The sequence below is a fragment of the Oryzias latipes genome, chromosome 22, assembly GCF_053564925.1.
Source record: "Oryzias latipes strain Hd-rR chromosome 22, Olatipes_Hd-rR_3.1".
NCBI classification, from domain to species: domain Eukaryota; kingdom Metazoa; phylum Chordata; class Actinopteri; order Beloniformes; family Adrianichthyidae; genus Oryzias; species Oryzias latipes.
Window position 1 is genome coordinate 29,997,501 of NC_136258.1, and position 27,837 is coordinate 30,025,337.

The 27,837-nt window shown below is 50.3% G+C and overlaps 2 protein-coding genes and 1 long non-coding RNA gene across 8 annotated transcripts in view; 1 reads left to right on the top strand and 2 right to left on the bottom strand.

Moving 5' to 3' along the window:
• The window catches only part of slc25a21 (solute carrier family 25 member 21), a 76,748-nt gene extending 55,802 nt beyond the window's left edge, over window positions 1-20,946 (bottom strand). Inside the window, exons 1-2 of the mRNA XM_023951433.2 lie at window positions 20,655-20,946; window positions 20,483-20,570 (exon numbers count right to left, since the gene is read on the bottom strand). Of these exons, the coding sequence (XP_023807201.1) occupies window positions 20,483-20,552 (70 nt within the window). The 5' untranslated portion in view covers window positions 20,553-20,570; window positions 20,655-20,946. The remainder of the gene's footprint in view (window positions 1-20,482; window positions 20,571-20,654) is intronic.
• A 59-nt stretch (window positions 20,947-21,005) lies between these two features.
• On the top strand, window positions 21,006-21,635 carry LOC105356872 (uncharacterized). The gene is made up of 3 exons (XR_910932.3): window positions 21,006-21,223; window positions 21,314-21,424; window positions 21,500-21,635. It is a non-coding gene; the product is annotated as an uncharacterized LOC105356872 (long non-coding RNA).
• The window catches only part of plekhh1 (pleckstrin homology domain containing, family H (with MyTH4 domain) member 1), a 29,651-nt gene continuing 23,258 nt past the window's right edge, over window positions 21,445-27,837 (bottom strand). For 3 of the 6 annotated variants that reach the window (XM_078941067.1, XM_078941068.1, XM_023951430.2), the window contains 11 exons: window positions 27,508-27,620; window positions 26,432-26,775; window positions 26,094-26,271; window positions 25,450-25,605; window positions 25,207-25,304; window positions 24,917-25,058; window positions 24,581-24,717; window positions 24,357-24,486; window positions 24,037-24,120; window positions 23,746-23,892; window positions 21,445-22,686 (listed from right to left, as the gene is read on the bottom strand). In XM_078941067.1, coding sequence (XP_078797193.1) covers window positions 22,546-22,686; window positions 23,746-23,892; window positions 24,037-24,120; window positions 24,357-24,486; window positions 24,581-24,717; window positions 24,917-25,058; window positions 25,207-25,304; window positions 25,450-25,605; window positions 26,094-26,271; window positions 26,432-26,775; window positions 27,508-27,620 — 1,670 coding nt within the window. In that variant the 3' untranslated portion in view covers window positions 21,445-22,545. Of the gene's footprint in view, window positions 22,687-23,745; window positions 23,893-24,036; window positions 24,256-24,356; window positions 24,487-24,580; window positions 24,718-24,916; window positions 25,059-25,206; window positions 25,305-25,449; window positions 25,606-26,093; window positions 26,272-26,431; window positions 26,776-27,507; window positions 27,621-27,837 lie in introns of those variants that run through there. The other 3 variants (XM_023951431.2, XR_013653248.1, XM_078941069.1) reach the window with 3 other exon arrangements.

Consider the following 27,837-nt stretch of genomic DNA (forward strand, 5'->3'; position numbering starts at 1 on the left):
AGGAACAGAAGCAAATCAACAGCATCACGGCGCCCCAGTGGTCACGGGAAAGGAGCCTCGACTGAACCTGCAGGCCGCCGTCACGCGTCTGTGGAGGGCAGCAGCTCTTCAGAGCGTGATGTGGTCGGGACGGCGACATCCTCTTTACATGATTCTTATTAGAAAACGAAGATCTAAGAAATGAACTTCCAGGAAAGTTTCAGCCTTTATTTAAAGCTGAAATTATGAAGCCTGTTCAGATTTTTCTGTCATTTTCATTTTTTACTTGTTTTCTTTAAAAATAGGACAGAAAATATCAGAACCGAGGAAAAAAAGATCAAGATTATGACTTTTTAAAATAAAACTGTTGGTTAGGAGGAGCGCCTTCCTTAACCTCAGTGAAGTGGAGAGAAGTCGATTTTATTTACAGTCAGGTCAGAACTGATCTGGAGCTCTACGAAGACGCATAAACATCCAACACAAACAAGGTCAAAGGTCAGAAAGGTCACTAAGGTCCGACTCGGAGAGGAGCTGCAGCTGCCAAAGCACAACCGGAGGAGAGGAAAGGTTTGTGGGTTCCTTCTGAACCCCAGCTCCCAAAAGCAGACAAAGCAGAGAACTTCTGCCGTCCCCCTCGTCTTCATCGGTTCATTCGTCTTCTGCAGCAAATGAAAGCAGATGTTGGAGAAGCACCTGTGAGGCCTGCTGCAGGTCTGCTGCAGAAACCAGCTTCAGCGGGTTTGTCTTTATCAACAGAGGATTCTGCAGGTTTGAGTCTGTTCTGACACGTGCACACCCACGTGCACACACACACCGGCGCAGTGGCGTTTAACCTTCACTCTGTGGGGGTCATCTCCTCTGATTTCTCCAACCTCGCTCTGTTGGAGCCAGATGAGTGTGACGGACGGAAGAACAAAGGCAGCGGCTCCAGATCTCTCCTTTGGTCATCAGAGTCCACTTCAGGAGACCGACCAACCACAGCTCCGGCCCCCGACTCGCTCAGCCCTCCCCTCGCTGCCGGCCCGAGCCCCCACGGGCCGGGTGCCTCCCAGCTGCAGCGCAGCTCTTCTTGATTGCGCCTGATTTGGGTTAAGTGATTATTACACTGCTGTGGTCGGAGCGGGCCCCCCCAGTCTGGGAACAAGGGGAGGGTCCTGCAGCTCTGAAAACACGCATGCAGGACGGCGGCGTTTGGGCGGATGCACGAACGACAGAGGAGCTGCAGGAATGAAGACAGCAGAGCGTTGCTGAGACCTCTCCTCAGGGGGGAGTTCTGGGCCCTAATCAGCCATGGTGCAGGGGTACAGCGGTCAACCTCTGATCGGAACATCGCAGGTTTGGTTCCCGCCTTGCCTGCTCATGTGTCCAAGTGTCGTTGGGCAAGACACTGAGCCCCACGCCGCTCCCAGTGGTTCCGGGTTGGTGCCATCAGAGTCCGGTCCTTCTCCACACCCAGAGAGCAAAGACTCCATCGGGCTGATGGAGGGCCGCTCTAGCGCTAGACCCGATCCATAGACCTTCTGGTCTCCAAACCAAAATCTTCAAATTTAAAACTGAAGTCTATGTGGATCTGTGCAGACCTGTGCGGTTCTTAGTCTGCATGAATCCATACGGTTTGTGCGTCTGCATAGACCTGTGCCATTTGTGTGTCTGTGCAGATCTGTGCCGTTTGTGCGTCTGCGCAGATCTGTGCCGTTTGCGCGTCTGCGCAGATCTGTGCCGTTTGTGTGTCTGCGCAGATCTGTGCCGTTTGCGCGTCTGCGCAGATCTGTGCCGTTTGTGCGTCTGTGCAGATCTGTGCCGTTTGTGCATCTGCGCAGACCTGTGCGGGTTGCGTGTCTGCGCAGATCCAGTCTTATCTAACATACGATGTTTAGCTATGATCCTGGACAGATTTGTAGGCGTTTTCCTGCTTCAACAGCTCTCTGGATGTCTCTATTCAAAATTGGACACCTGTGACAGCAGCACCCCCCTCCCCCAGCAGTACCCCCCCCCACCCCACCACCAACATCAGCGTGTTGTGAAAATACAGTAGTGTAGAACTGGGCTGAGAAAGCGGGCCACTGGGGCGTCATTCAACACTGCACACTGCTGTCTAAACAGGGGAAGGGGAGGAAAAACATCAGCTGAGTGGGGGGGGGGGGGGGGGGGCCTGGACCACCAGTGTTAATCCCCCCCCCCCCCCTTCCCCCATATTGACTTAAACTTTCAAGGCTTGTCTCAGGTTATGCAGGGCCATCATTCACCCCTGAAGAGCACGGAGGAGATTTCCTGTAACAGCGTCTGACGTGCACGCTCACGCACACACACACAGGCAGAAGCCCCCACCGGTCACTTTGACCCCCCCGGGTGAGGTCAGCCTGACAGGAATGTCTTGCATGTGGAGAACAGACAGTCCAGCTTTGAGGTGTCAGAAGTACGTCTGAGAAAAGACGAAGGTCTCATCCAGACTCCAGCGCCTCCATGGGCGCTGAGAGGAGGCGGCCTCGGAACCTGCTCCCCTGCCCTGACTCCGCCTCCTTACTGAGTGATTGGGAAGGATTGTTGTGATCATCTGCCCCTTGGGGAGCCAAACCCAGACCAATCGGTTTTGTCCTGCGGTTCCTAGAGATTTCCTTCACTGCTGCTCCCACCATCAGGATGACCATGATGGCATCACGCCGCAACCCCCCCACCCAGCCTGCAGTTGGCATCACCCCCGCCTGCCACGTCTCCACCGGGACGTCTCCGTCTTGTGAGTTCACGCCTCGTCCCTGACACGGAAAATGGGCTGGATGTTTTTGGCGGTGGAAAACAGAGGCGGAGGCAGACTTTACGAGCCGTGTTCCCTGTCCTGCTGTAAAAATCACGCCAGCTCTTTCCAGAGCTGCATCATCCGCCGTGGAGCCAAAGAAAACAAGAGGCGAGAAGACAACACCAGGCAAACAAAGGCAGGAGGTCTAAGGACCCACAGGTCTACTTTACTCACACACCCCTCCGGCCTCTAAGGTGGACTCCTCCAATCCTACCAGGTCTGCAGACCAATCAGTTCTGGCCATCATCCAGAGCCCTGTGTGGGCACTCTGCCCTCCAGAGGGGCAACTTTAAGGCCAAACAAACAGGCGTCCCAGCAGGGACCCACCACATGCAGGTGGGGGGGGGGGGTTAATCCATACTAGTGAATTAAAGCTGGCATGCAACTCTGCCTCCAGCATAACTGGGATGTCAAACTCCATTGAATTATGTGAGTCTGTGTGCCACAGCCTTGAAGATGAGACCGCGGGAAAAGCCAAAGTGCTGTCCTGTGAGGTCCCGTCTGCGGAGAACGGAAAAAGACATCATCGTGAGTAGGATTCCCGTGCCACATCGCGTTAGCCCACAACACAGCCTGAGAGGAGGCAGATTAGCTTGGAATGCTGGCAGAGCGGTACGCGGCATTTGTACTCTCATGTGTCCATAATCCATGCTAACAAGGGTGATTTGCACAGTTAAATCAAACCAAGCCCAGGCGGTTTGGAAGTGCAGCAGATCTGAAATCCATAAAGACGCTGCGGCGCTCGCCGCTGCAGCTCGCCGGAGTCCATCTGCTTCTCCCAAAGCCATCGTTGGAGATAAGATGAAGAGCCGGTGAAGCTGTGAGGGCGTGCAAAAAATTGTCATGCGCCGCAGATGGAGGCAGGCCAACCGCTCTGCTGAGAGCCGTCTGCCCCTCTGGCCCCCCCAAACTGAAACTGCCTACAGGTGGGTGGAAGGGACACACTGCAGCCACGCCGACCAATCAGCACCAACGTTAAATTACTCAAGATGAACTTTAAAAAAATGACGCCATTCAAAAGAGTGAACGACCTTTCAGGTCATCAGACTGAACCTCAGTCCAGACTGACCAGAACTCTCCAGAACCTTCATGCAGAGGTGGATCTGCTGCTCTGATGGAGGACGTTCAGCCCCACACCATCACACTCCCACCTCCATGCCCGACTCTGAACGTCTGAGTCCAGATGTTCTTGTGTCTGATCAGAACATCAGTCCAGAGGTCCAGAGGTTCCTGTTCCTCAGCAGCGTCTCTCATGGATCCATGTTTGTCCTAAAGTCTCTTTCTGACTGTTGGGTCGTGACCTTTGACCTGAACTGAGTCCAGTGAGGTCTGACCTTCTGGACGAGTCCTCCTCCTGTTCTTGGACCCTCTTTGGTTCCTGTGAAGGTTCTCCTCTGTCCAGTGTTCTCCGTGAGGATGGTGGATCTCTGAGGTTCTCAAAGCTGCAGGAACGTCTGTTTTAGACTCAAACATGGCAGAAACGTTCTGTTCCTGAGTTCCATCCGACTATCAGAGTACTGCAGGAGAACCGGAGGAAATCAAACAGCCACAGAGTCAGACTGAAGAAAAAGGAACCATGAAGACGTTTGGAAATGTCTGCTGGATGAAGGAGGAGCAGTGAGGAGCTCCAGGAGCTTCTTGGTGGGTCACAGTTGGAGGATGAAGGAGACCCATACGGGTTCTGCGGGTGTTTCCCCCCCTGCAGGCGGTGAGGCGATCAGACGTGAGGCCAGACCTACAGCAGACGTGGCTAAAGCTGTGGCTTATCTGTCCAACACATCGTAGATAACGTCCGGACCGCAGTCGAAGGCCTGAAAGGTCGCCCGGGACTCCCAAACCATCCCAAATACATCATTTGCAGAGGTTGCATTAACATTTTTAGAGTCTTTCTGAGACTCCATCTGTTCCCTGTGTTCGCCTCTCAGGCCCTCCTACCTCCCACAACAGGCTCCATTGCTCCAGGAGATCCTATCATTTCTCCCGCAGTCTAGATTTCTTGGGTGACTTCAAAGCTCGTTCACTAAGTGTTTAGAAGAAAGCAATGGAAACAGGAAAATAATGTTCTGATTTCTGTAAACTTCATAGCATCTGTTTCTGCTTAGTGCTGCTGCTGTGAAGCAGTGGCTCCATACGGTGTTCACTTCAGGACATTTCTTTTTTCCACAGAGGCCTTCAAGCCGCTCACTGGAAACAGTGTTTAAGGCCTCGACGACATCATTTTTAACGGGGTTAGAACAGAAATGACATTAGCTAGGCTCTGGCGGCAGGTCCAGTCCTTTCTCCGCGCTGCCGTTTTCAGACGCGTCACAGGTCATTTGGAAAGCAGGTGAAGATAAATGACACCACAAAGGTAATAGTTTAACCCTCTAAGACCTAATTTTCTATCTTGTTTGTGTAACCTTCATCTTGGGAGAATTCAGACGAGTGGAAAGGGAAAGGAACCAGGCGAGGCTTTGCTGCCGTCCCAGAAGGCCTGTGAGTAATGCAGCCGGCACTCCCAGACCAACGCTACCGCCTGCTGTATACACAACATGACAAGCCGTTTTCAGACACAGCCAGATAACTCCATCACGGCCTCCCCATGCGAAGCGGCGGCATGACGGGAGGACGGTGTTTACCCACACACTGTGACTGGCAGCCTCGGGGCTCCTGTCTCCGATCCCCTAACTCAATCATGCTCGGGTTTCACTCTCGCCCATCCGAGGCTAACTCACTTCCTCTCTATCCGCTCATTTTGCCTCCCCCCATGCTAAAACCCTTAGCACACATCCCACCCAGACCGCTTTAGTTCCTGCTTTCATGTACAGTAAGTCTACTTCAGACTTTAGAGCGCCGTTTTCACGGAAAAAAATGTGGAATCACAGCAAAGAAACCATAAATATTGAATTTAAAAGATCTGAACACGCAGGTCTCCCTTAAATGACCGGCAAATCCACCTTAAATCTCTGCACATTTGACAGTTTAGGGAGGAAACAATTAATCGACTTATCAACTGATATTTCTATAATCGAACCAGATCGATCGATCGGAGGCAGGACGTTAATCGAATTGACCAATACGATGACAGAATCTGTTCATAAGAAGATCAATCATTAATCAATACTGGAAAATACCAGGGCTGCAGGATGAGGAAATCTACCATATTAGTGATCAATACAGCGATGACGATGAACAAATAGCAAAACAGCTAAAAACATCATTTCCATTTTACTGCAACAGTTTATTTGAAATGGGAGTCGACATCATTTCAATTATTCTCCAGGTGAGTCTCATAAACAGGAGGCAGAGATCAAACAGAAAAGGCTCCATCTGATTGGTCAAATTTATCTGATTCCTTAAAGCTGCCGAAAGATTGTTTTAGCACAGTTAAGGTAAACGTGTATTGCAATTTTCACCGTCTTTTGGGAAATGCGTGTTGCACAGCTTGATATAGTGATAACCATAGATTAGTGATTTATTGTGCAGGCCTAGAAAATACATCTGGATTCAGGTGCAGCAGGTTTATTTTACTGTGAGGTAAAACCGACCAATCACACATGAGGACATCAGCAAACACGGTGACAAATCCATTCACATGTTAGCTTCCTAAAGTTCACCACTGTTGTTTTTCCACATCCAAAGAATCCAAAGGGAACATTCTTAGAACATTCTAGACACTGGATGGTCACATGACTTTATTCAAAGTCTGTCCACACATTGGACTGGAATGATGGACTGATCCTGTTTGTTTGGACACAGATTTCATTTAACTTGATGATCTGGAAGAAATCCAAGAATCTGGAAAACTGTTCAGTAGCAGGAATTTCTGTCTGAGTCTCACTGCTGGAAGTTTGGATCAAGAGGATCTGGATCCACTTTAGGACAGAGGATCTGGATCCACTTCAGAGGATCTGATCCAACCGGATCGTTCAGAATGAACCCAAATCTACTCGGAATCCGATCGTTGGTAAAATGATCGATCAGACCAGAGTTCAGATAATAGTTTTCCTTTTTTAGCAAAAGTCTGAAAACATCCCGAACATTTGAATGTCAGACAGAACGTCAGAGTTCTACCGTGTTCCACATGAGAACCATGGCTCAGCGGCTTTGAACAGACCGTCTGACGTTAGCGCCGCATGAGCCACGGAAAACTGTGACAATGGTTTGAAAGTGGCATCCATGTAAACGCAGTGGATTCTGGGAGTTTGAAGAGGAGCGGATCCGGTGAATCGGCCAAAACCATCTTCTCTGCTACTTCTATTGTGATGATGAGGCTTTTGGCCGAAAGCCAAGAACCTGTCATATTCAAGGACATATTTCTGCAGAGCGGCGAGTTCCTCACAAACGCCTCTGAGTGGTGGGCGGAGCTAGCTCGCCCCCACTTTCCCTTCCGCTAGCTTAGAGCCCCTCCCAAACCCACGCTAACATTAGCGGTAACATCAGATCTGTCCAACCGTCCGGTTCTGATCCAGATTCCAGCTCAGACCAGGAAAACAAAGACGTTCATGGATCCGTTGGTCAGGTGGATGGTCAGAATGGAGGCGGAGCCAGGAGACTTTGGCCCCGCCCAGCATTTTATCACAAATACGATATTTATCAAAAAGCCTTTTTTCATCTGCTCCTGATTCACAGTAGATGAACAAATCCTCAGAAATGCAGTTTTAGGCTGATTTGTCTTTAAGTACTGAATGTCCTCCATTATCAGAGAAATGCTACAAGAACACGCTAAAAACACGGAAAACACTGTGATGGGACTTGAACAGATCGTAGTGGTTTGAGAACAGATCCATGACTGTGGATGAATTTCTCATGCAGATGATTCCAGACTGAAGGTTTCCTGGTTGTGCAGAAATCCCAACACTGAAGTAGGTCATGAGTTGGGGGGGGGTCACCTTTGTCAGGACCGTGTGAGGCTGAACATGTGTGGGGTGCAGCGTGCTCGGCCCGGCTCTGTTCTCTGTTAGTCCAGATTTAACACGGTGCAGTTATGACAATGCCTTTCTGTTTACGGCATTGTTCTGCCGGCGCCGCTGAAAGGTTAATGACTCGCAGATGAGGAGGCGGCTCCGCTGCAGGTCAGCCAAACCACCGACATGTACGGACAGTCGTCTTTCACTGGACCCCCCCATGGCCTCACGTCTCGTCCTATCAGACAGATTTCTCACACCTTCCCTGCTCGTTAGTCAATATGCATGAATGGAATCGTATCTTCATCAGCAGGACTGACGCTGATGAGCAGATCCCGTCACTATCCGCCATCTTTGGGTTGTGGGGGGGGGGGGGGGGGGGGGGGGGGGGCATCAGGGAGGCCCATCCTCCCGCCTTGTGAGTAAACATCATTTCACGGGCGACTTGTGTTTGTCCTCGTTAGCCTGCAGGAAGAGAGCGACGTGTCGGTCTCGCCGTGGCGTCCCTCTCCCCACTCTGCTCCGTCCAGGTCCAGCTTCCTGACCCCCCCCATGATGAATGGGCTCCAGCTCCGTTCAATTACGTCCAAAGTGCGAAGACGCAGGGACAATGGAGGCCGGCCTGCGCAGCGCGGCGCAGACCTGCAGCATTCTTTGCAACAATTTGGTCTAATTAGCATCAACTGCTGCTCCATCCATCATACTCCTCAAGAAACACAAACAAACCGTCAGCTCTAGCGTAACAAACAGATCGCCCGGCTACTTAGCACAAATTATTCTTACATGAAACGCAGCTTCTCAGGCAACCCCCCCCCCCCCCCCCCCCTGCAGGACATCTGGGGGAATGGAGAAGTCCATAAATTGAAGACATATGTTCCAGTCAAGTTCAACTCTCAAGTGCTGCGCTGGACACGCTGACAGTTTGGGCGGCTGACCTGCCCCTGACGGCCCGGGGGGGCAGGTCCTGATGGGGGGGTGCTGTCTGTCAGTCAGGGGGTGTATGCATAAACGATGAGCATCTGCATCTTTGGAGGATGACAGAGTCATCACTCTGTTTTATTTTCAGGTTTCATTTCACTCACAGTCTGTGTGTGTGCGTGCGTGTGGGTGTGTGTGCGTGTGTGCGTGCATGTGTGCGTTTGTTTGTGTGTGTGTGCGTGCGTGTGCCTGCGTGTGTGTTTGTTTGTGTGTGCGTGTGTGTGTGCATGCGTGTGTGTGTGCGTGCGTGTGCCTGCGTGTGTGTTTGTTTGTGTGTGCGTGTGTGTGTGCATGCGTGTGTGTGTGTGTGCGTGCGTGTGTGCGTTTGTTTGTGTGTGTGTACGTGTGCCTGCGTGTGTGTTTGTTTGTGTGTGCGTGTGTGTGTGCATGCGTGTGTGTGTGTGTGCGTGCGTGTGCCTGCGTGTGTGTTTGTTTGTGTGTGCGTGTGTGTGTGCATGCGTGTGTGTGTGTGTGCGTGCGTGTGCCTACGTGTGTGTGCGTGTGTGAGTGTTTGTTTGTGTGTGTGTGTGTGCGTGTGTGTCAGAAAAATCAGAACTACCCCCAAAATGAATGTAGAAATTGACCAGAACACTGTTGGAGATCTACAACATTCCTGACCTAGAAAACATTTCTTTGGTCAAAACAAACAGGAGCGCCGGACGGACGACGTCCTGAAAACATCGGTCTGCCAGCGGCTGACCGGCAGGATCGGTGAAAACCACAAATGCAGACAGGATTATGTTGGTAAACGGCTGTCAGGCTGCTCCGTTTCTCTTCCTGTGGCGTCTTCAAAGACGTCCAATCACAGGTGACGGAGGTGAGCTGCAGACGATAAGTCAGACCACTGATTTATTTAAGTCTGACAAACCCTGAATGCAGCTGGAATGTTCTCAGCTGTTGGTCCTTCAGACATTTTAGCTAAAGTTCCATACAAAAAAGGAAAGGTTTCTCTGTTTAAAGTCTTTAACCGTTTTAAACGTTTGGGTGGGTGGAGCATGTATGGAGACGCGTATGGAATCATGTGACAACCAAAGATACACAACGCTAAGAAACCCATCGTGGCTCCAACATCTCTAACCATAATTATGCTGCTTCCTCCACTGTGCTTTACGCCAGTGTTTTTCAACCTTTTCTGAGCCACGGCACACTTTAACCTTAAAAAAAATCCCGCGGCACACCAGCATCCAAAAATTTAAAAAAGAAGGATAAACTCATAGTCTGTATTGATCTACAGCCCCTCCCTCCACAATCTCACATGCATTTTTGAGATAATTGTTGCAGAAAAAGCTGGAAATTGCAGCTGTTTTTTTCTAAAAGATGCAATAAAAGTTAAGTTAGAAGATTTAAAAATAGTTTGATGCGTGTTCGTTGGTTTCAAGACGTTTAACAACAGATCTCCGTATGTGCTGTCACTCTCACAACCCAATGCATCATGGGAGATGTAGTGCATAAAACGGCCGGAGATCGGTTTTCGGAGCTTTATTGTTTTGTTCACTTGTTCCACGGTCTGATACCGGATTCTGTGGAAAGCTACACCGCTAAAGACGAGCTTTAGCTGGTATTTCTGTTGGAACTGAGAGACTTAATGAGCAGAATCAGAACAAGGAAGTGAAGACTTTAACCACTTCTGATTGGTCAGACTGATGACATGTGATTAAGCCCCTCAAGAATGATTGGTGGAGACAGTCAAAGGGGCGGGACTTTTCCCAAATACAGCCGGAGCTGCAGCTGAATCGCGGTACGGTCATTCTTATCAAAATGTCTTTAATAAAATAAAATAAACGCAAAGAAAAAGTATTTTACATCTTTCATATTCCTAACTCCTCAGTGTTTTATCAGGGCCTGTTTGGATGAACACAGAGCTGAAATCCTGGAGATGGAAATGTTTTTAGATCAGTGAATGAGGGCAATTTTCCACGGCACACTTGACCATCTCCCACGGCACACTGGTTGAAAAACACTGCTTTACGCCACTGAACCAAACGTTTGATGGAAATCCAGTTTGTTCCAGTCTGACTGCATAAAAAGGATCTTTTGCCCCAGGTTACCCCCCCCATCTCTATAACGTCTGATCATTTCAACTGGGGAGGTTTGCTGGTGCAAAACCTGAGTTTATAAAACCCATTTTTCTGGTTTAATTTGGTCAAACTGGAGGAAGCAGAACGTGGCGTGATTTGTTTTCCAGATAAAGTCCAGCTTTAGGTGGAACCAAAAACCTTTGATGGGATTTGCAGCTCATTTTGTCCTCTAACTCTCCGTGTCAAATCCACAGAGACGCCGCCGCCACCGCTGACCATGGAACCGTTTTGTGTTCCCGTCTGTGTAGGTGGTTTGTTTCATCAGCAGGGTTTTCCTGACCTCAGCCAGCGGGAAGGACCACCTCACCCCACAGCCAATTACCCAGCATTCTCTGCAGAAGTGTACACAATCACAAAGGAATAGACCACACCCCTTTTTGATAAGCCTTGGCGTGCTGGCTGGCCCCGCCCAGGAGAAGGTCAAAGCGTCCGTCTGTCCCATCAGCAAAGCTGCATCACTGCTGTTTACTGCACAGAGCGGCATCTTCAACCCCGAGCTTCCTTTAGGGTGACCATGTGCCGGGTGGGACGTCCACCCAGCCCCCCCTGCAGAATCTCTGTTCCCGCTCCACACGTACCATGCCGACTGTCAGTTTTCCTTTTTATGTTCCTCCGATGTGAAATGCTTCTCTAATCATCTAGAACGTTGGCGGGCGGCTCTCTGGCCTCGCAGCAGAGGAGGGTGTGAAGGTTCCTCAGGCCTGGGGGGGGCTGGCAGACAGGAAGGTTGGAGGACTCTCCAAGGTGAAGAGAAGGCTGCACACCTCCCCATGCCGTCATCCACGCTCTCCTCATCACAGATTCCTGTCATGAGGCCAAAGCCAACTCTTTGAATGCTAATATGAAGCCCCCCCTCCCCCGCCATCCAGCTGATGAAGCTGGATTCAACTGAAGGGACTGGCTTGACTAGTGAATGACCAATAAATGGATCACATTTGTCGTTCAGTCAGCCGGCTGGAATTCCGTCACCTGGAGGGAAATTTCTTTTTCCGTCACTTTTCTCACAGAGCTTCGTTCTTCACGGGGATTTTCCAGGCAGAGCTTTGGCCGCCCGTTGCATCGCTCACAGGTAAGGCGGGCTCCCGACCTGCACTCCTGCTGGATCCGTGACCCGACCCCCAGAGCGGACACGGGCGGGAGGTGCTGCTTCCTCCGTCACTCCGCTTCCAAAGATCCTCGGCTCCTGCATCCGTGGACACTTTACTCCCCCTTTTGTGCCCTTTATGAGGTGAAAATGGGGTCCCGCTATCCGTAACGGCGAGGAAGAGCAGCGACCGCCTCAGAGCAGCTTCTCCTTCATTTCATTTAAAATACACTTTTCTTTGGTTCATTTTTCATAAAAATGTTTTTACTCTGTTTAAACTTAACACGATTGTTTTTTTCTCAATTAAAATTGAATGCTGATTGCTCGCCCCCCCCTACACATCTGACCATGGGGGTCTTTGATATTTAGAGAGATCCTCGTGTCTTCAGGACGATCGCCACCTCTCCTGTAACGTTTTTAAAGACAATTCTGAAATTCCCTGAACGTTACGTGAAAATGTGGGTTTTCCTCTCAGAACACAGAAATATTGAGTGAACTTCAAATAGCTGTTAGGATCAGAATATGACATCTGCAGGGAACCCCCCCTGCTGTCGGTGGGGGCGCAGCCTCCAGACGTCACTGCGACGGGCTCCCGGCCCGGCAGCCGGGCAGCGGCCCCTTCAGGACGCCGTCCAGCCGCTCCGGCCCCTCGGACCAGGATGTTTGGGTTAGAAAATGACTTTGCTGCTGCCTCAGCCCCCCCCTAATTGCCCTGAGGGTAATTATCCCGTCTCCTCTGCACTTAAGAAAAACTGAGAGTGGTGTTGTTATTGTAACAAATAGAAAGTAAAGTTTGCAGAAATGTGTAATATTTCTGTGATTATCATTCCAGTTGGAATAACAAACGCAGAATTCAGCTTCAATGAACTACTTCAACAAATCCTCCTGACAGTCGCTGCTCTAATAAAGGATCTCCTTACATTCTGCTGTTTATACAGCAGCTACAAAATGAGGCGGCGATCAAAATAATCCAGCAGAAAATATCCGACTAACACAACATTTCCACAAGTAATCACAATACAAACATGCTCCGACCACAGTTGTCTGCGTCTCGCCGCTGCAGACGTTTCCTGCCATGAGAAGAAGAAAGCAGAGGAAAACGTGACGTGTGGGGGGGTCCGGATCGCAGCGGCGTGTCGTTCTCTCTTCCTCAGACCGGGCGGGGGCTGATAGATTGGTGCAGAGCGCACGCTCTCCCCCGGGTGCGATCCATCAAACTGCTACGCTCCACGTCCCATTATGAAATGCACCCGAGAGAACTGCAATTCAGGAAGGAGCAGAACACCGGAGGAGCTCGCAGGAGCCTTCGTCTTGTGAGGTAAAGGCCGGAGCGCGTCATGGACCACCGGGCCTAAGGCCCGCTTCAGGAGGGAACCAGAACCAGGATCACAGCGCAGGTAGAACAGGGAGTGGCTAAGGTTCCCGCACAGGCCGCCGCCGCTCGCTCCGAGCAGCTGAGGCTTCAAAATGCGACAAATTTGAAGCTTCACTTTGATCTGCAGCAGTGACTTCCACTCTGAAGCGCATTTAAAAATAAAGTACCTGGAGCCACGTCAGTTCACCAGGAGTCCACAAGGGGGCAGATTTCAGGAGCTAATCTGATGCTTTCCCTCCAATCTGGAGCTCCACTGCCAGAACGCAATACAGACAATTCACAAATGTTTCCAGCTCCGTCGTTGGCTTCTCGCCGCCGTTAGCTTCACGCCGCCGTAAGCTTCACGCCGCCGTTGGCTTCACGCCGCCGTTGGCTTCACGCCGCCGTAGGCTTCACGCCGCCGTAGGCTTCACGCCGCCGTAGGCTTCACGCCGCCGTTAGCTTCACGCCGCCGTAAGCTTCACGCCGCCGTTAGCTTCACGCCGCCGTTAGCTTCACGCCGCCGTTGGCTTCACGCCGCCGTTGGCTTCACGCCGCCGTTGGCTTCACGCCGCCGTTGGCTTCACGCCGCCGTAGGCTTCACGCCGCCGTAGGCTTCACGCCGCCGTAGGCTTCACGCCGCCGTAGGCTTCACGCCGCCGTAGGCTTCACGCCGCCGTAAGCTTCACGCCGCCGTTAGCTTCACGCCGGCGTAAGCTTCACGCCGCCGTTAGCGTCACGCCGCCGTTGGCTTCACGCCGCCGTAGGCTTCACGCCGCCTTTAGCTTCACGCCGCCGTTAGCTTCACGCCGTCGTAAGCTTCACGCCGCCGTTAGCTTCACGCCGCCGTTGGCTTCACGCCGCCGTTGGCTTCACGCCGCCGTTGGCTTCACGCCGCCGTAGGCTTCACGCCGCCGTAGGCTTCACGCCGCCGTAGGCTTCACGCCGCCGTAAGCTTCACGCCGCCGTTAGCTTCACGCCGGCGTAAGCTTCACGCCGCCGTTAGCGTCACGCCGCCGTTGGCTTCACGCCGCCGTAGGCTTCACGCCGCCTTTAGCTTCACGCCGCCGTTAGCTTCACGCCGTCGTAAGCTTCACGCCGCCGTTAGCTTCACGCCGCCGTTGGCTTCACGCCGCCGTTGGCTTCACGCCGCCGTTGGCTTCACGCCGCCGTTGGCTTCACGCCGCCGTTGGCTTCACGCCGCCGTTGGCTTCACGCCGCCGTTGGCTTCACGCCGCCGTAGGCTTCACGCCGCCGTAGGCTTCACGCCGCCGTAAGCTTCACGCCGCCGTTAGCTTCACGCCGCCGTAAGCTTCACGCCGCCGTTAGCTTCACGCCGCCGTTAGCTTCACGCCGCCGTTAGCTTCACGCCGCCATTAGCTTCACGCCGCCGTTGGCTTCACGCCGCCGTAGGCTTCACGCCGCCGTAGGCTTCACGCCGCCGTAAGCTTCACGCCGCCGTTAGCTTCACGCCGCCGTAGGCTTCACGCCGCCGTTGGCTTCACGCCGCCGTAGGCTTCACGCCGCCTTTAGCTTCACGCCGCCGTTAGCTTCACGCCGCCGTAAGCTTCACGCCGCCGTTAGCTTCACGCCGCCGTAAGCTTCACGCCGCCGTAAGCTTCACGCCGCCGTTGGCTTCACGCCGCCGTTGGCTTCACGCCGCCGTTGGCTTCACGCCGCCGTTGGCTTCACGCCGCCGTTGGCTTCACGCCGCCGTTGGCTTCACGCCGCCGTAGGTTTCACGCCGCCGTAAGCTTCACGCCGCCGTTAGCTTCACGCCGCCGTAAGCTTCACGCCGCCGTAAGCTTCACGCCGCCGTTAGCTTCACGCCGCCGTTAGCTTCACGCCGCCGTTAGCTTCACGCCACCGTTAGCTTCACGCCACCGTTAGCTTCACGCCACTGTTAGCTTCACGCCGCCATTAGCTACACGCCGCTATTAGCTTCACGCCGCCGTTAGCTTTCACATTCTTGTGGGCGGGGCATCTTTCTCCTAAAGCTGGCGCCAAACTAAAAACTGGCTTCAAAATGCCCCTAAAACAAAGCGGTCCATGACTCCAGCACAGGCTGCATCCATCAGCGGTCTCTAACAGCGCCATCCAGTGGCCGGCTGACCCCACTGCCCCTTCTCAGAAGCACAAGCACGATTCCAACAGCGTTTAAACCGCAACAGCAAGGAAAAGTCCCAACACCAAGAGGAAGAAGATGCCTGTTTTTCTAACAAACCAGGGTCTTCGTCAGCAGAAACATCCAAACCTGAAGAAAAATTCAGACAAAACAGAAAATAAAAATGTCAGCAGGAGTTCAGATTTATTTGAAAATTCATGTCAGATCTGTCAGCCTGGATGCTCTTGGACGTAAAGTTAGAAGCAGAATCAACTGTTGTCCCTGAAGCTCAGACGGATCCCGCCCCCCCTGGACCTGCTTCAGACGCCGGAGCACCGGCGTCCTGTGCGGCCCCCGTTCCACTGAACGCATCGCAGTGTGACGCTTGTTTTCAAAAGTCCATCGACCAGAGAAAACTGCTGACTCATGATGTGAATCATTTCAAGAAGCGGCTCCAAAGTCTGGAGGCCTTTCAGGGCGTTCCTGATGTTCCCGTTTCCACGGATACCTGCAGCACGGCAGCGCGGGGTTGAACTTCATTTCTGCCCCACCAAGGGGCAAACTCAAGGAACGCTCGCTTCTCACCTGATCTCTGAACTCCACGAAACATTTGGACCCGGTTCTGCCCTTAAAAGGTCAAAAAGGTCATCAAACCGTAGCCCAAACGGAGAAGAACCCAGACGGACCATCAACTCTCTGCAGCTAACGTGCAGCTTTCCTGAGTCTGAGACGAGCAGCAGACGACGTCTTCAGACGTTTGCGTCTCCGCTGGTGTCAAAATGACCTTCAGGCAGGTTCTGGTCCAAACGCAGCTCTGGTCCTCACCACGGCTCCTGTCGGGGTTTACTCATGCAGGGCATCCCACACACACAAACGTGCACGCGCGGCGCGTCCGTGAGGGCTGGGTTTGTGCGGTTTTGTTTTTGTTTTTTTGGCAGTGCTTATTATGTTTATTTATATTTCAGCGCGTGCAGCAGCAGCTGTAATTACTGCGTCTGAACTCTTGTGTCACATTTACTTGAAATAACAGGAGCTTCACCAACGCTCCTGCTTCTAACAGGGAGGGGGGACAAAAGGTTGCGGCTCCAGCCGTCGCCCCCGAGCTGCAGAAACCTCCCCGCATGTCTGCGAGCTGCAGCTCCGAGGATGAGGAGCAGCAGCGTGTGGAGGAACAAACCTTCATCCTTATTTATGTACAGACTCACATTTATAGCTGAAGGTCAGAGACTGTTAGACAAACACACAAAAACAAAGAGACACACAAAAAGACAGAAAATAATGTCAACATGCATGCAGAACACACAAACACACACCTTTCATAAACTCCAAATATTTTTTCATTTTTTGGTTTGTTTTGATCTCTAAAAATATTGTAAAAAGTTTGAACATTTTTCGTTTTTGTTTTACATTTATTCAATTTCATTTTTTGTATTTTTGTAACTTTCATAAATTTGTTTACCTTTCTTTTTTGATAATTAACATTTTCTCTCCCGTGTTTTATTCTAATTAAATTAAATTAAACTGAATTAAATATATAAGTTTTAACTGTTGTTTTTTTATTTTGTTTTATTTATTCATTTATTAGCTAAATAAATATTTTTTAAAACCCTTTTTTGCGCGCGTGCGCCGCGCGTCCATCAGTTCAGGGCCCTGAACAAACGGCGGCACGCGCCTGCGTTAGTCCAGATTAACGGAGGAGAATGGGATCCATCAGTTTCGTTCTTTGACGGTGTTTGGGTTCATTTGGATGTTTTTCTTGAACCGCGCGGGTTTCCGTGAACGTCTGATCCTGAGGAACTGGGGGGGCCTCTGCGTCTCCTAGATAAAGCAGAACCGGAAGCAGAACCTTCGTGTTCAGGAACAGTTTTCGGAATGTTGCGGCCTGTCTTTGGAGCCTCCAGTTGAAATATATTTTTAGTGCAGAGAAAACTTTGTTATTTTTATTTCTATGAATTTCTCCGTAAATGTTTTATGTTTTAAATTTGACATTTCGTGTATTTTTAGTCTTTTTTCTGTCTTTCTGGTGGAAAAGTTGTCATGGCAACAGAAAAAGGTAAATTCCTCCTTTGCCAGATTAATAAATGAATGTGTAAATAATAATAATAATAATACCCCCCCGCGCGCATGAACAACATAAAGGCGGGGGGGGGTTGTATTTTTGCCTTCTTTCTGGTGTCGTTAATAAATCTTTTGCGGTTCATTTAAGGCATATTTGCCCGGGAATTTTCCAAATGAAATATTGCCCTTCTTTAATCCCAGCGCGCGCGTCCGGGACGGACGCGGGAGTCCGGTCCTTCAGCACCAGCGCGGCCCAGAGTAGCGCGTGCAGTTTGAAGGCTTGAAGCGCGTGCGCATGCGCCGTCCCCGCAGCTCGAACAGAACAGTGAAGAATGGCTTCATCCAGAATCAACATGAGATCATCTAAACATCTGTCCACAACATGTCCGCGAGGACTTCAATCACAGCACCTCCGCTTCTGCAGGAAATGCGCAGCCGCGGTGGGACTGTTCGTGCACGACACCCCACGCGCACGTGGAGCCACACATCTCTTCCTGTCCGTCTTTCGGGCTCAAAGGCTTTATTTGTTCTTTGCAGACTGATTTCAGGTTTAGTGTTTTAAACCCATTAAAGCCGCTCAAAGGCGCGCGCGTGCGCGGAGAAGGGGGGGGGGGGGTAATCACAGCCGTCTCATGTGGACACAGTCCATTTACCGGGGACGGATCGGTTTACACACGCAGCTCTCTTTACGCATCAAGCCGGGAACTAAAGAGGTTCCTAATCACAGACAGAACCTACGTCATTTCCGGTCATTTTCATCCCGAGCAGCTTTCTGTGAGGAGCAGAGCGGCACTCTCACCTGTGATCACACACCCTCACCTCCCAGAACTACCGCCGGCCTCCGCCCCCCCGTGTGGACAGGAGCTGTCCCACGGGAGAACGGTTCCACGCTGCACCCTGCATGGTGACCAAAACCCCCCAGCAGGAATATGAACCGAACCAAAGGAATCGTTTTCCGCTTTACGACATTTCCCTGCATTTCATAAATATGATCAAAATTCCTGCAGACGCTTCCGGTCATGGAACCTCCTGTCCCGCACGCTGTCCAGGTAGCGTTGCTCCGCCCACTGCTTACCTGGATCAGGTGTGTACAGTTTCTAGGAGCATGCCAGAGCAGGGCGATCCCAGTGACCCCCCCCCCCTGTAGGAGTGAAGCCTCAGGTGAAAACCACCTGCCAGAGGTTCAGTCAGAGCTGAACAGACAAACCCCTGGAGTTTGTAAAAACCCCCGTGAGAGAAGCTGGAACATCTGGAACTGCAGCTGCTCAAGCATCAAACTTTACAAACGTCCTGAAACTGTGGGTTTTCACAGGTCAGACAGGAAAAAGAGAAAGCGCTCCGTGACAAACGAGACGTTTCACTGGAAGAAGCTGCTCCTGATGTGTGAGCCGAGGCTCAATCCAACCGGGTTCAAGAAGAATCACTGAGTGGATTCTCTGATCTACAGTCAGGAAATCTGTGGATCAATGTTCGCTTGAAGGCGATTTTTTTGTTGATATCATGAGAATTCACAGATTTATTGATGAAAGCTAAGCCAAGAAATCCAAAATTATGTAAAAAACACAAATTCAAGGGAAGACTTTAACAATAGGAATAATGCTTCTGAAATCATGACACATGCCCCCCCCACACACACACACACACACACACAGCCTGGGGGTGCAGGAATCACTGAAAGGACAGAGCAAGGCCTTCATTTGCATTCAGAAGTCCACATCTGTGTGAGACTGCCCCCTTGTGGCCGCGTCCCGCTACAACATCACAGCGTCATTCACTCCAGTCACACTTTAAGGCTGGTTTTATTTCTAACATCGAAAGGAATAAAGTCTGATATTTACCACAAGAATTCTTCTTAACAAACAAAGTCAAAGAAATCTCATTCAAACATTACTGATCTAAATGTAAACTTAAACACCAGCTGTACTTTCTGCCAGGAACAACCAGAAACCCTGAAGACAAACCTAAACCAACACATTTATTCCCTTACAACTGATGGAAAAACATACAGAAATTCATCACCCGCCCTATTTTCTGATTTTCAATGTTATAATAAAAATGTAATATTTGGATTTCATAGTTTTCAACAGAAAGATTGTAATGCTTTCTTTTTTTTAATGTGTTGTTTTTCGTAGTTAAATGTAATTTTCAAAAGTAAAATTTTAAAATTCCTGAATTATTCTTACTGAAACTGGAACTGCAGCAATATTTAAAATTAATTTCTGCTTCAGAAAACACAAAGGCTAAAATAAATGAACATCTGTAAATCTTTTGGATTATTGACATATGTTAATTCTTGCATTTCTATTTTATTTTTTCTTCCTTATTTATTTCCGTCTGTGCTTTATTCTTATATTGTATTGTTATAAATGTTGTATTTTTGTATTGGATTCTGCATATGTTCAATAAAAATAAGTAAATAAAAAATTCGATAAGAAAAGTGTCAGAAAAATCAAATAAAGTGAAGTTAAAAGACGGTCTGAGGCCTTCATTTTAGGGGGCTCTTCGCCCATGGGGGGGGGGTCACAGAAAAAGCTTTGAAAGGTCCAAAAAGGCCTCTTCATCACCTCTTCACCACTAAAGTCCCGCAGGAACCGTGTCAGAACTGGGGCTTGTGGGATTGAATCCCTCTGGGGCTTTGTAACCCAGACCCCCCCCCCCCCCCCCCCCAACTCCTTATAAAGTCTTTTTTTTAGGATAAACCCATTTTTGTATTTTAAAAATGATCCTATTCTTGTTAACATTTCCCTTTAAAGAATAGGAGAAGCTGTGAAACCCTTGAAGTGATTTTCCTGGTTTCATGTTTTAGTTTCTCTAGATTCTATTTCAATTCTTTTATTTTATTGCTAATTTCAGTTTGTTAGATGTTAAACTGTTAAACTGTTCTAGATTTCTAGGTTCAAATTTTGAATTTCGTCAATAAAAGATACAAACAAATAGAAATAACAGACAAACCGATTTTTACGCATGCGCACTAGTCCCGCCGCAAACCATCTTGGTTCATTCCATCTTTGGGAGGGCGGTCTTATCCCCCGAGCCTGCTCGTGCACGCATGCGCAAGACTAGTCAAAAACTAACTTGTTTTAGTTGTTTTCTTCTCGGTTAATCCCCCGCGGAGACGTTTTTACCGGGTCGCTCAGAGCGGGATTCTGGATGAAACCGGAACCTACCTGCAGATCCGCCCGCGATGATCTGATGAGAAGCTTCACGGAGCATGCTCCGGGGCCTCGTGCCTGACATCTGTGCCCGGAAATGTTCCTGAGGGCAGAAAAGACACCAACTCCGTCTTGGACCGAGCAGAACCGGCGCGCATGGGTTCACAAACCCGACAACCGAACCAACCTGCTGTCCGGTTCCGCGGCGCGGGCCTGTCCGTGTCAGACGGTGCTTCGCGCCTCTGCACGCGCCCCAGAGAGCAGCAGTGATACGAGTCCGCGTGCCCGGATGCACGCGACTGAAGTCCTGTTAGAAATGTGCAAACAGATGTGTGCAGATGAAAACTAGGATTTAGACATTAATGTTTGACATTTTTAACTTCTGCGGCGTCCTCTGTGCGGAATGTTGACTGTATTCAACCGGAGCATGCGCAGTAGAGCACAACACCTTCACATTTACACTTTTCCAAAAGGCCCACAGCTCTGGTTCCTGAATGGCCAAGTATTCCTGACATGCGCAGATCGTTGAACAAACCCCAGAACCATAAAAACCTGAACCTAAAGATGAGCAGAGGAAACGTAAACATATATGCATTGATTTAAATCTGCAGGCTGTTCCTGCAGAGCTCAGATTGATCACCAAAAGCAGCATTATGACCACTCCGCCTCCATGCCTCAGACTGGATCCAGCAGCTCATCCTTTCACCAAATAATTCTGCTGATCGAAGTGAGGAACATTTTCTCAAAAGGATTGAGGTTTGTCTGAATGCAGTTTTGTTCTCATTTAAAGGCAATAATCTTTGTCCTTGTAGCCTAAAAAAGCCCAAACTTTGTCTTTTTAAAAAGGTGTCTGTCTTTAACGGAGCCACCTGAAGCAGTGGTCCTGCCTCCCTGAAGCCGGCGGTGTCGCAAACAAAACATCTGCTTTGGTCTAAATTCTCTGGGAGTCCTGAAAAGGTTGTTAACCTTCTCAGCTGTTTTCCATCTATCAATACTTTATTTTAAAAAGCGTTTACATTTGTTTATCTGCAGAGAGCGTCAGGTTTTCACAGCAACACGTTAACCAACGCTGGGAAAGGAGGCAGTTTCAGCTCAAGGTTGTGTCTAAACTAGAGACGTCAAAACTAAACAGGGGGAGAAAGTGGTTTTCACAAAACATTTGGGTGAAACAAGAAACATTTCCCTTTAATAAAACATGAAAAAGGCACGCTTTAGCATGTGCAGCACACCTCAGCAGTCACCTGAACCACAAAGACTGGCAGCGATCCGGAGCGCTGGATCCTGCAGGCGTCCCACAGTGGCCACATAAATTAAGAGGTGACTTAGTGGTTTATCCGTTTCTGTTCAAGTCATCCAAACACAGTTAGCTGTGAGCTGCTGATGCTGAGCGGTTCTTCAAGAGGCTGCAGGTTCACATCGGTTAGAGTCGACCCGTCAGAACCATCCACAACATTAACAGTCAGTTTTCTGGTTCATTTCAGGAGATCAAACAAAACTCATGACATTTTACCAATGCAGCAAAACTAAATGAAACAGGTTTTTGAAAAACATCTGGAGGAATTAAAGATGTTAAGGTTAGAACTGAAGCATCAGTTATCTGTAAACAACGATGGAAAATTCAGCTTTAAGCAAAGAAATCTGCTGTTCCTCCACCAACGTTTACCTTTCAGCCCCTAAGCATTCACTTTAGTGTCGTAAAGTTATAAATCTGTAGATTAAAGACAAATTCCAGAAACATCTGGATAGAATTTGACAAAACATTTCAACTAAGATTCGATCTTTTCCTGTCATCAGGACAGGTTTCAATGAGAACTTGGATCTTAAGGGAGCTCATTCCAAAGCTGCTGCAGGTCTCAGAGCAGAACATTGTTCTGAAGATTCAGCTGGGAGAACGTCCACTGATGAAAGCAGGCCGAGTCTCTGAGAGCAGCAGATGGGCGGAGCCTCTCCAATCTGAGACAGACTGTGAGATGCTGAGGACGCCATGATCCTCAGAACATCAGAGGGTTGACAGGAAGCAGAGGAATCTCTGTGCGTCAGGGCCCAGGACTGCTCCCTGGTCCGTCCTGTGCGGTCTCTCACAGCAGTGTGGGGCCGTTGGTGCTGGAGAAGAGCCTGCTGTCTCCATCCCATTGGCTGAGAGGCTGGTGGGAGGCGGGCGGGGCGCTGAGGTTCAAATGGTTGATGTAGCTGGCCATGAGTAACGTCAGCTCCAGCACCTGAGAGCAGAAAGAGACCACATCAGTGTCTGCAGGAGCAGAAGAAACCAGCGGACAGTCTGGTTTCTCAGAGGTCATCCTCTCTGCCAGCTTTGGTTCTCGGATCCAGGTCTGGATCCTCTTGGTTCTGCAGGTGTGAAAGCTCACCTGAACTCTGGTTTGGACCAAACAAGAGGATGATGGTCCTCATTAGAACCAGGCTCTCTGTTCTCTTGCAGATGAACTCTGGTTCGGTTTATTTAAGTGTGAACGCAGTCGGACTTTCCAAAGACAAAGAGGGGAGGAGGAGAGAGGGTGGAGGTGTGGAAACCTGTTTGAATGCACGGGTGGTGGGGGGTCCACATTGGACTCATTCTTTTGGGGGGGGGGGGCAGTTGCAGCCACACTTGGGAACCATTTGGTGGATTTCCCTTTAACCCCAGAGCTTTGGCTCTGCTCTTTACATTCAGCTCTTCAAACGTTTATGATTCCATGGAATTCTGAGGTGGAGAAAAGCGGTTTTGCACCGACAGCTTCGGCTGCTGTCCATCACAATCAGCTGCTTCCCAGTCATTCATGACCGTTTGAAGATTTACCCTTGAAAAGCGCGAGTCATCCATGGCTGTTTGGTACGACCCAACCATAAAGTTGAACCCCTGACCTCCCCAGTCTCACTTTTCCACTGGGCCAATGCAAACCTGCAGACCGGTTTGTCCCGTGCTCAGGTGTCCCTCAGAAACCAGGTGACTGAAAGGTGGAGGAGGTTCGATTCTGTGGAGCTGGAGGCTCAACGATGACGTCTGGTCCAGAAGAAACCAGCAGAAATGTGAGATCCGCCTTAAGAAGGTGAGCTGAGCTCCAAACGACCTTCAGGACGTCCAGGAGTCTAACCTCTGGGACCCCTGAGGTGTTCTTGTTCCTCATGGGGTTCCACAGGGCCCACTGCTCAGTCCTCACACCTGCATTTTTCCTGCTGTTTTCCAGAGCAGTTTTGAGAAAATGAAACCGACTTGCTGAGAAGGTGAAGCAGAAGAAAAATAATCTACGTTTTCTGGTTTAAAAGCTGAGGGGGGGTCCTACCTTTGGTTTAGGCATCGCAAAGATGAGCTTCTCTGCTATCTTCTTTCCCCCGCCAGGTTCCCTCCGCTGAGTCGTGACCACCATGAAATCATCACGACAGCCGCCGAACGTGATCACCGACAGGTAGGGGTATGACACCAGGGTGTGCTGGGGGTCAAAGGTCGGAGCAGAAGGATGAAGGTTTGAGAGCTGAAGCTCTCCATTCATGCTTTACTGTCTGAGACCAAAATGCTGCTCATGAGCACATCGTCAGACCTGGAGGTTTCAAACCCAAAGAGCGGTGAGACTCACCATGGTGGGGTCCAGCACACACAACCCGTCCTCCCCCACCGCCAGCCACACCTGGCTCTGCTCGAAAAGGGAGGGGGGGGAAGGCTGTGGGAGAGGAAACAGTTTTTACGGACACATCCGTCCTCCCAATGAAGCTTTTTTATTCTGATTATGCCTGAGGAGGGGGGGCATGAAGATCTAGACATGGGGGGCCCAAACCCAGGCCTCGAGGCCGGTGTCCTACATGGTAAAGGATGGTAATCAACAGCAGATAATGCAGGAGAGCGGCCCCCGAGGCCTGGATTTGGGCACCCCTGAGGATGAGGGGGGGCACCTCGCACCTTTGCACTGAAGAGTTTGGCTCCAAACAGGGGCCACTTTCGTGCCACCGTCAGGTAAATCCGGACGCACTCCGAGGCGCTGCAGCCGCGCAGCGACGACCACTTCACTGCCAGACGCTCCGACAGCTCCCTGCAGGGCAGAAGATCCTTCAGCGTCACGCGTGAACATGCGTGTTCATGCTCCAGAGAGGGGGAGGGAGGCGTGAAACAGGTGTAGGCTCTACCTGAGCTGCTCCGCGCTGCAGTGCTGCCTGTAGGGTTTGGGGTAGAACCGCTCCAGAACCTGCAGAAGAAGCAGCTGAGGTCTGGGAGAACCTGAGGAGGCGGAGACACCTGGGCGTTCCAGATCCCCGTGTTCAACCTGCAGGAGGGGGAGGGGCTTAGAAACCTGCACAGAAACTCTGAACCATCGTCACCTCCTAAAAGGAAGTGTGTTTGGTTCAGAGACATTTTTAGACCACAGCATTGCATCAAAGAAATAAAAAGAAAACAAAGAATCAAGTTAAAATGACACGGTTAAAACTGTGGCGGTATTATGGTATGGGCCACTGACGTCAGACCTTTGCCATGAGGGCCGCCACCTCCAGAGCCAGCTCTTTGTTCACGGGGAAGCGGCCCTGCTGCACGTCTGCATTCACCTGGTACGCCAGCAGGAGGCGCTCTCGCTCCGTCTCCCCCTTCACCTGCGACCTGAAAAACAGCCTGCACACACACACACACACACACACAGAAAACTCCTTCAGGGGGGATTTCTGCTCATTCGTGACATTTCGAAGGTTGAAGAACACAAACGTGGATCTCAGACGTTCCTCGCTGCCTTCCCCTCATGAAGCCTCGTTTCAAATCACACCTCTTTTTGCAGGTGAGTCGGACAATCCGCGTGCCTTCATTTTTCCCAGGGTGCATCTCTTTCAGCGCCTGCTCCCACTTGGAAATCACATCACAGATCTGGTTAAAAAGAAGAAGGTCTGTTTTCAAAGCCGTGGGTTTGTCAGGCGGCTGTCAGGACGAGCAGACGCAGACGGCCATCCTGCAGACGCAGCAGCGTCAACGTCTGCAGACGAACAACCGTAGTCAGCCGTTTCAGCAGCACCTTGTCCGTCGGCTGCAGGCAGTGCTCCAGGTCTTTTCCGGACGGATCGTCGGTGACGAGGGCGAACCCCGTCAGCTGCGGCTTCCTCATGGCGATGCGCTGGTTCAGAGTGTTGAGGAACTCCTCCACGATGGTGGATCCGTCGAAGCCCACCACCTGCAGGAGCAGAGAGACCACGCAGTCAGCGGGACATCCTGAGCTGTGCAGCAGCTGCAGCTCCAGTGGGAAAACTGCAGCAGATGGCGAGGAACTGAACAGGGGTCTATGAAAAGCCCCAGGGGTTTGTGAAGCCTTATGAAGCCTCACATCAGTAAAAAACTTTTCTCTATCAGCTGCAATAACTTTAACTAGAGCTAAAACATTTTAGAACATTTTCATGAAGAATTTCTAACACTACCAGCTTTGTCTCTCGTGTCATCAAGTCGTGGATTCAGGGAATCTCCGTTTTGATTTAGAGAATCCAGAGAAATAACTGTTTGGTTTTCTCCACATGTTGTTTTCCCATGATTCAAAAACCAGGTCTATAAATGTGATATTTAGAGGAAATTCTACAGTTTTCAGCTGTTTGCTGCTGAAATGTGTCAGTGGTGTCCCGCAAGACCATGAGTGGACAGAGAACACCGGGCCGCCGCCGTCTGCTTTACCTGGTACGTGTTGTTCATGAAGTGGACCGGGATGCTGAACGGCAGCGAGTGGTGATACGGGTTCCTCAGCAGGATGGAGATGATCTCCATGCGCGACGGCCTGGCTTCCCGCTCGCCGTTCTGCAGCGTCCGCTCCAGAGAGCGCTGGCAGTAAACGGCATACTTCCCCACCTCAGTCCTGGTTTTTAAAAAATTTGATGTAAAAATATGCTAAATCTGAACTTCCAGCCGTTCTGCCTCCTGTCTTTCTGTTGTGCTTCATGCATGGAGAGACTTTGATCAGAAATGGGATGGATGGGGATTTGGAGTTTGGACGGAGGACTGGGACCTGGGCTCACCTGGTGTCGGCGTTGAGCTGCAGGTACTCCCTGAGGTACCAGAGGAAGTGCTGCTGGGGGAGGAACAGCGCCGCGCACAGGGACAGCAGCTGCCAGCACTGTTGGGAGACGGACAGGAGTTGGCTGCAGGCCGGAGCGTCGGCTCTGAACTCTGCGCCGCGGCTGACCTGCGTGAGCGAATGGTTGTGCGGCGTCCGGCGGTGCGTCTGTTTGATCAGCTGGCAGTACATTTCATTCTGCAGCTCCGGGTGGGTCAGGCACACCTGCAAGGCATTCTGGGCCAGCGAGGTGTGGTAGTCCACGGATGGAGACTCCACCAGAACGTTGATGAAGAGCTGACACGACTGTAAGCAGAAGAAACGCCTCAGCGTGACGTCAACAGGAACCAGCAGGGGGAGCCGAAGAGGAGGCAGCAGAGGAAGAACCAGCAGAACGCCGGACGGGTTTTTGTGGTCCATGTTCAGGTTCCTACGGCCGACTGGTCTAAGAATGAACCGATCCCCTCTGACCTGCTGGGGATTGTGTGTGTGTGTGTGTGTGTGTGGGGGGGGGGGGGGTTAAAGATTCTGCAGTATTTCAGAATTCTGCCATCATGTGTCAAACCGTTTCAGTCTCAGCATCAAAAACATTTTTTTCTCAAACTTTTCCATCAGTTTTTTAAATCCGACATCTGAGTTGAAGCTTTGATGTTTAATGTTTGGAATTTAAAAAAAATAGGCTGAATTGTTGGCAGAAATATCAACGTTTTAGCTAAATATATCTTTGAAAGGTCCATGAAATACTTTTTCTGAATACAAAGAATGTTTAGCACTTTGATTTCATCTAATTTGTGTTTTCTAATTGCAAAGATTTGTTGATGAATTTATTATCCTTGAAAGATAAAATCTATTTTCTAAAGGAATAGTGTTTTCGTCGTTTCCTAAACCGACGTTTTTGCTCTGAAGTCTTCGCCGTCACTCGTCCAGAACCCGGATGGAGACTGAAAAGAGCCGGTTTGACAGAAGATGAAGAAAAAGACGGATGGAGAACGGAGAGAAACCTGCAGAGAACAGATGAGGAGAAGAAAGGAGGCGGACCTTAAAGAGCTTGAGGGCTTCGGTCTGCAGCGCTTCGGACGGCAGCGTGGTGAGCGGCGAGCGCAGACCCTCCTTACTGAAACTCAGGGCGTCGCTCGTCCACAGCGGCGAGTCTGAGGAGAGACGTTCACGCCAGAGTGCGTGAGAGCGTGCACGAGGAGGACAAGAGCGCTCAGCAGCAGAAAACAGCTACAGTGACCCACTGCAGGAAGAGGGACCAAACCAAAAAAGTCTACATTTTACAGCTTCTGTGGCAAAGAAACAGAATCTTTGTAAAAATTCCTGACAGGTTACAGAGATTCATCCAAACCTCTGCAAACAGCTTTGGTT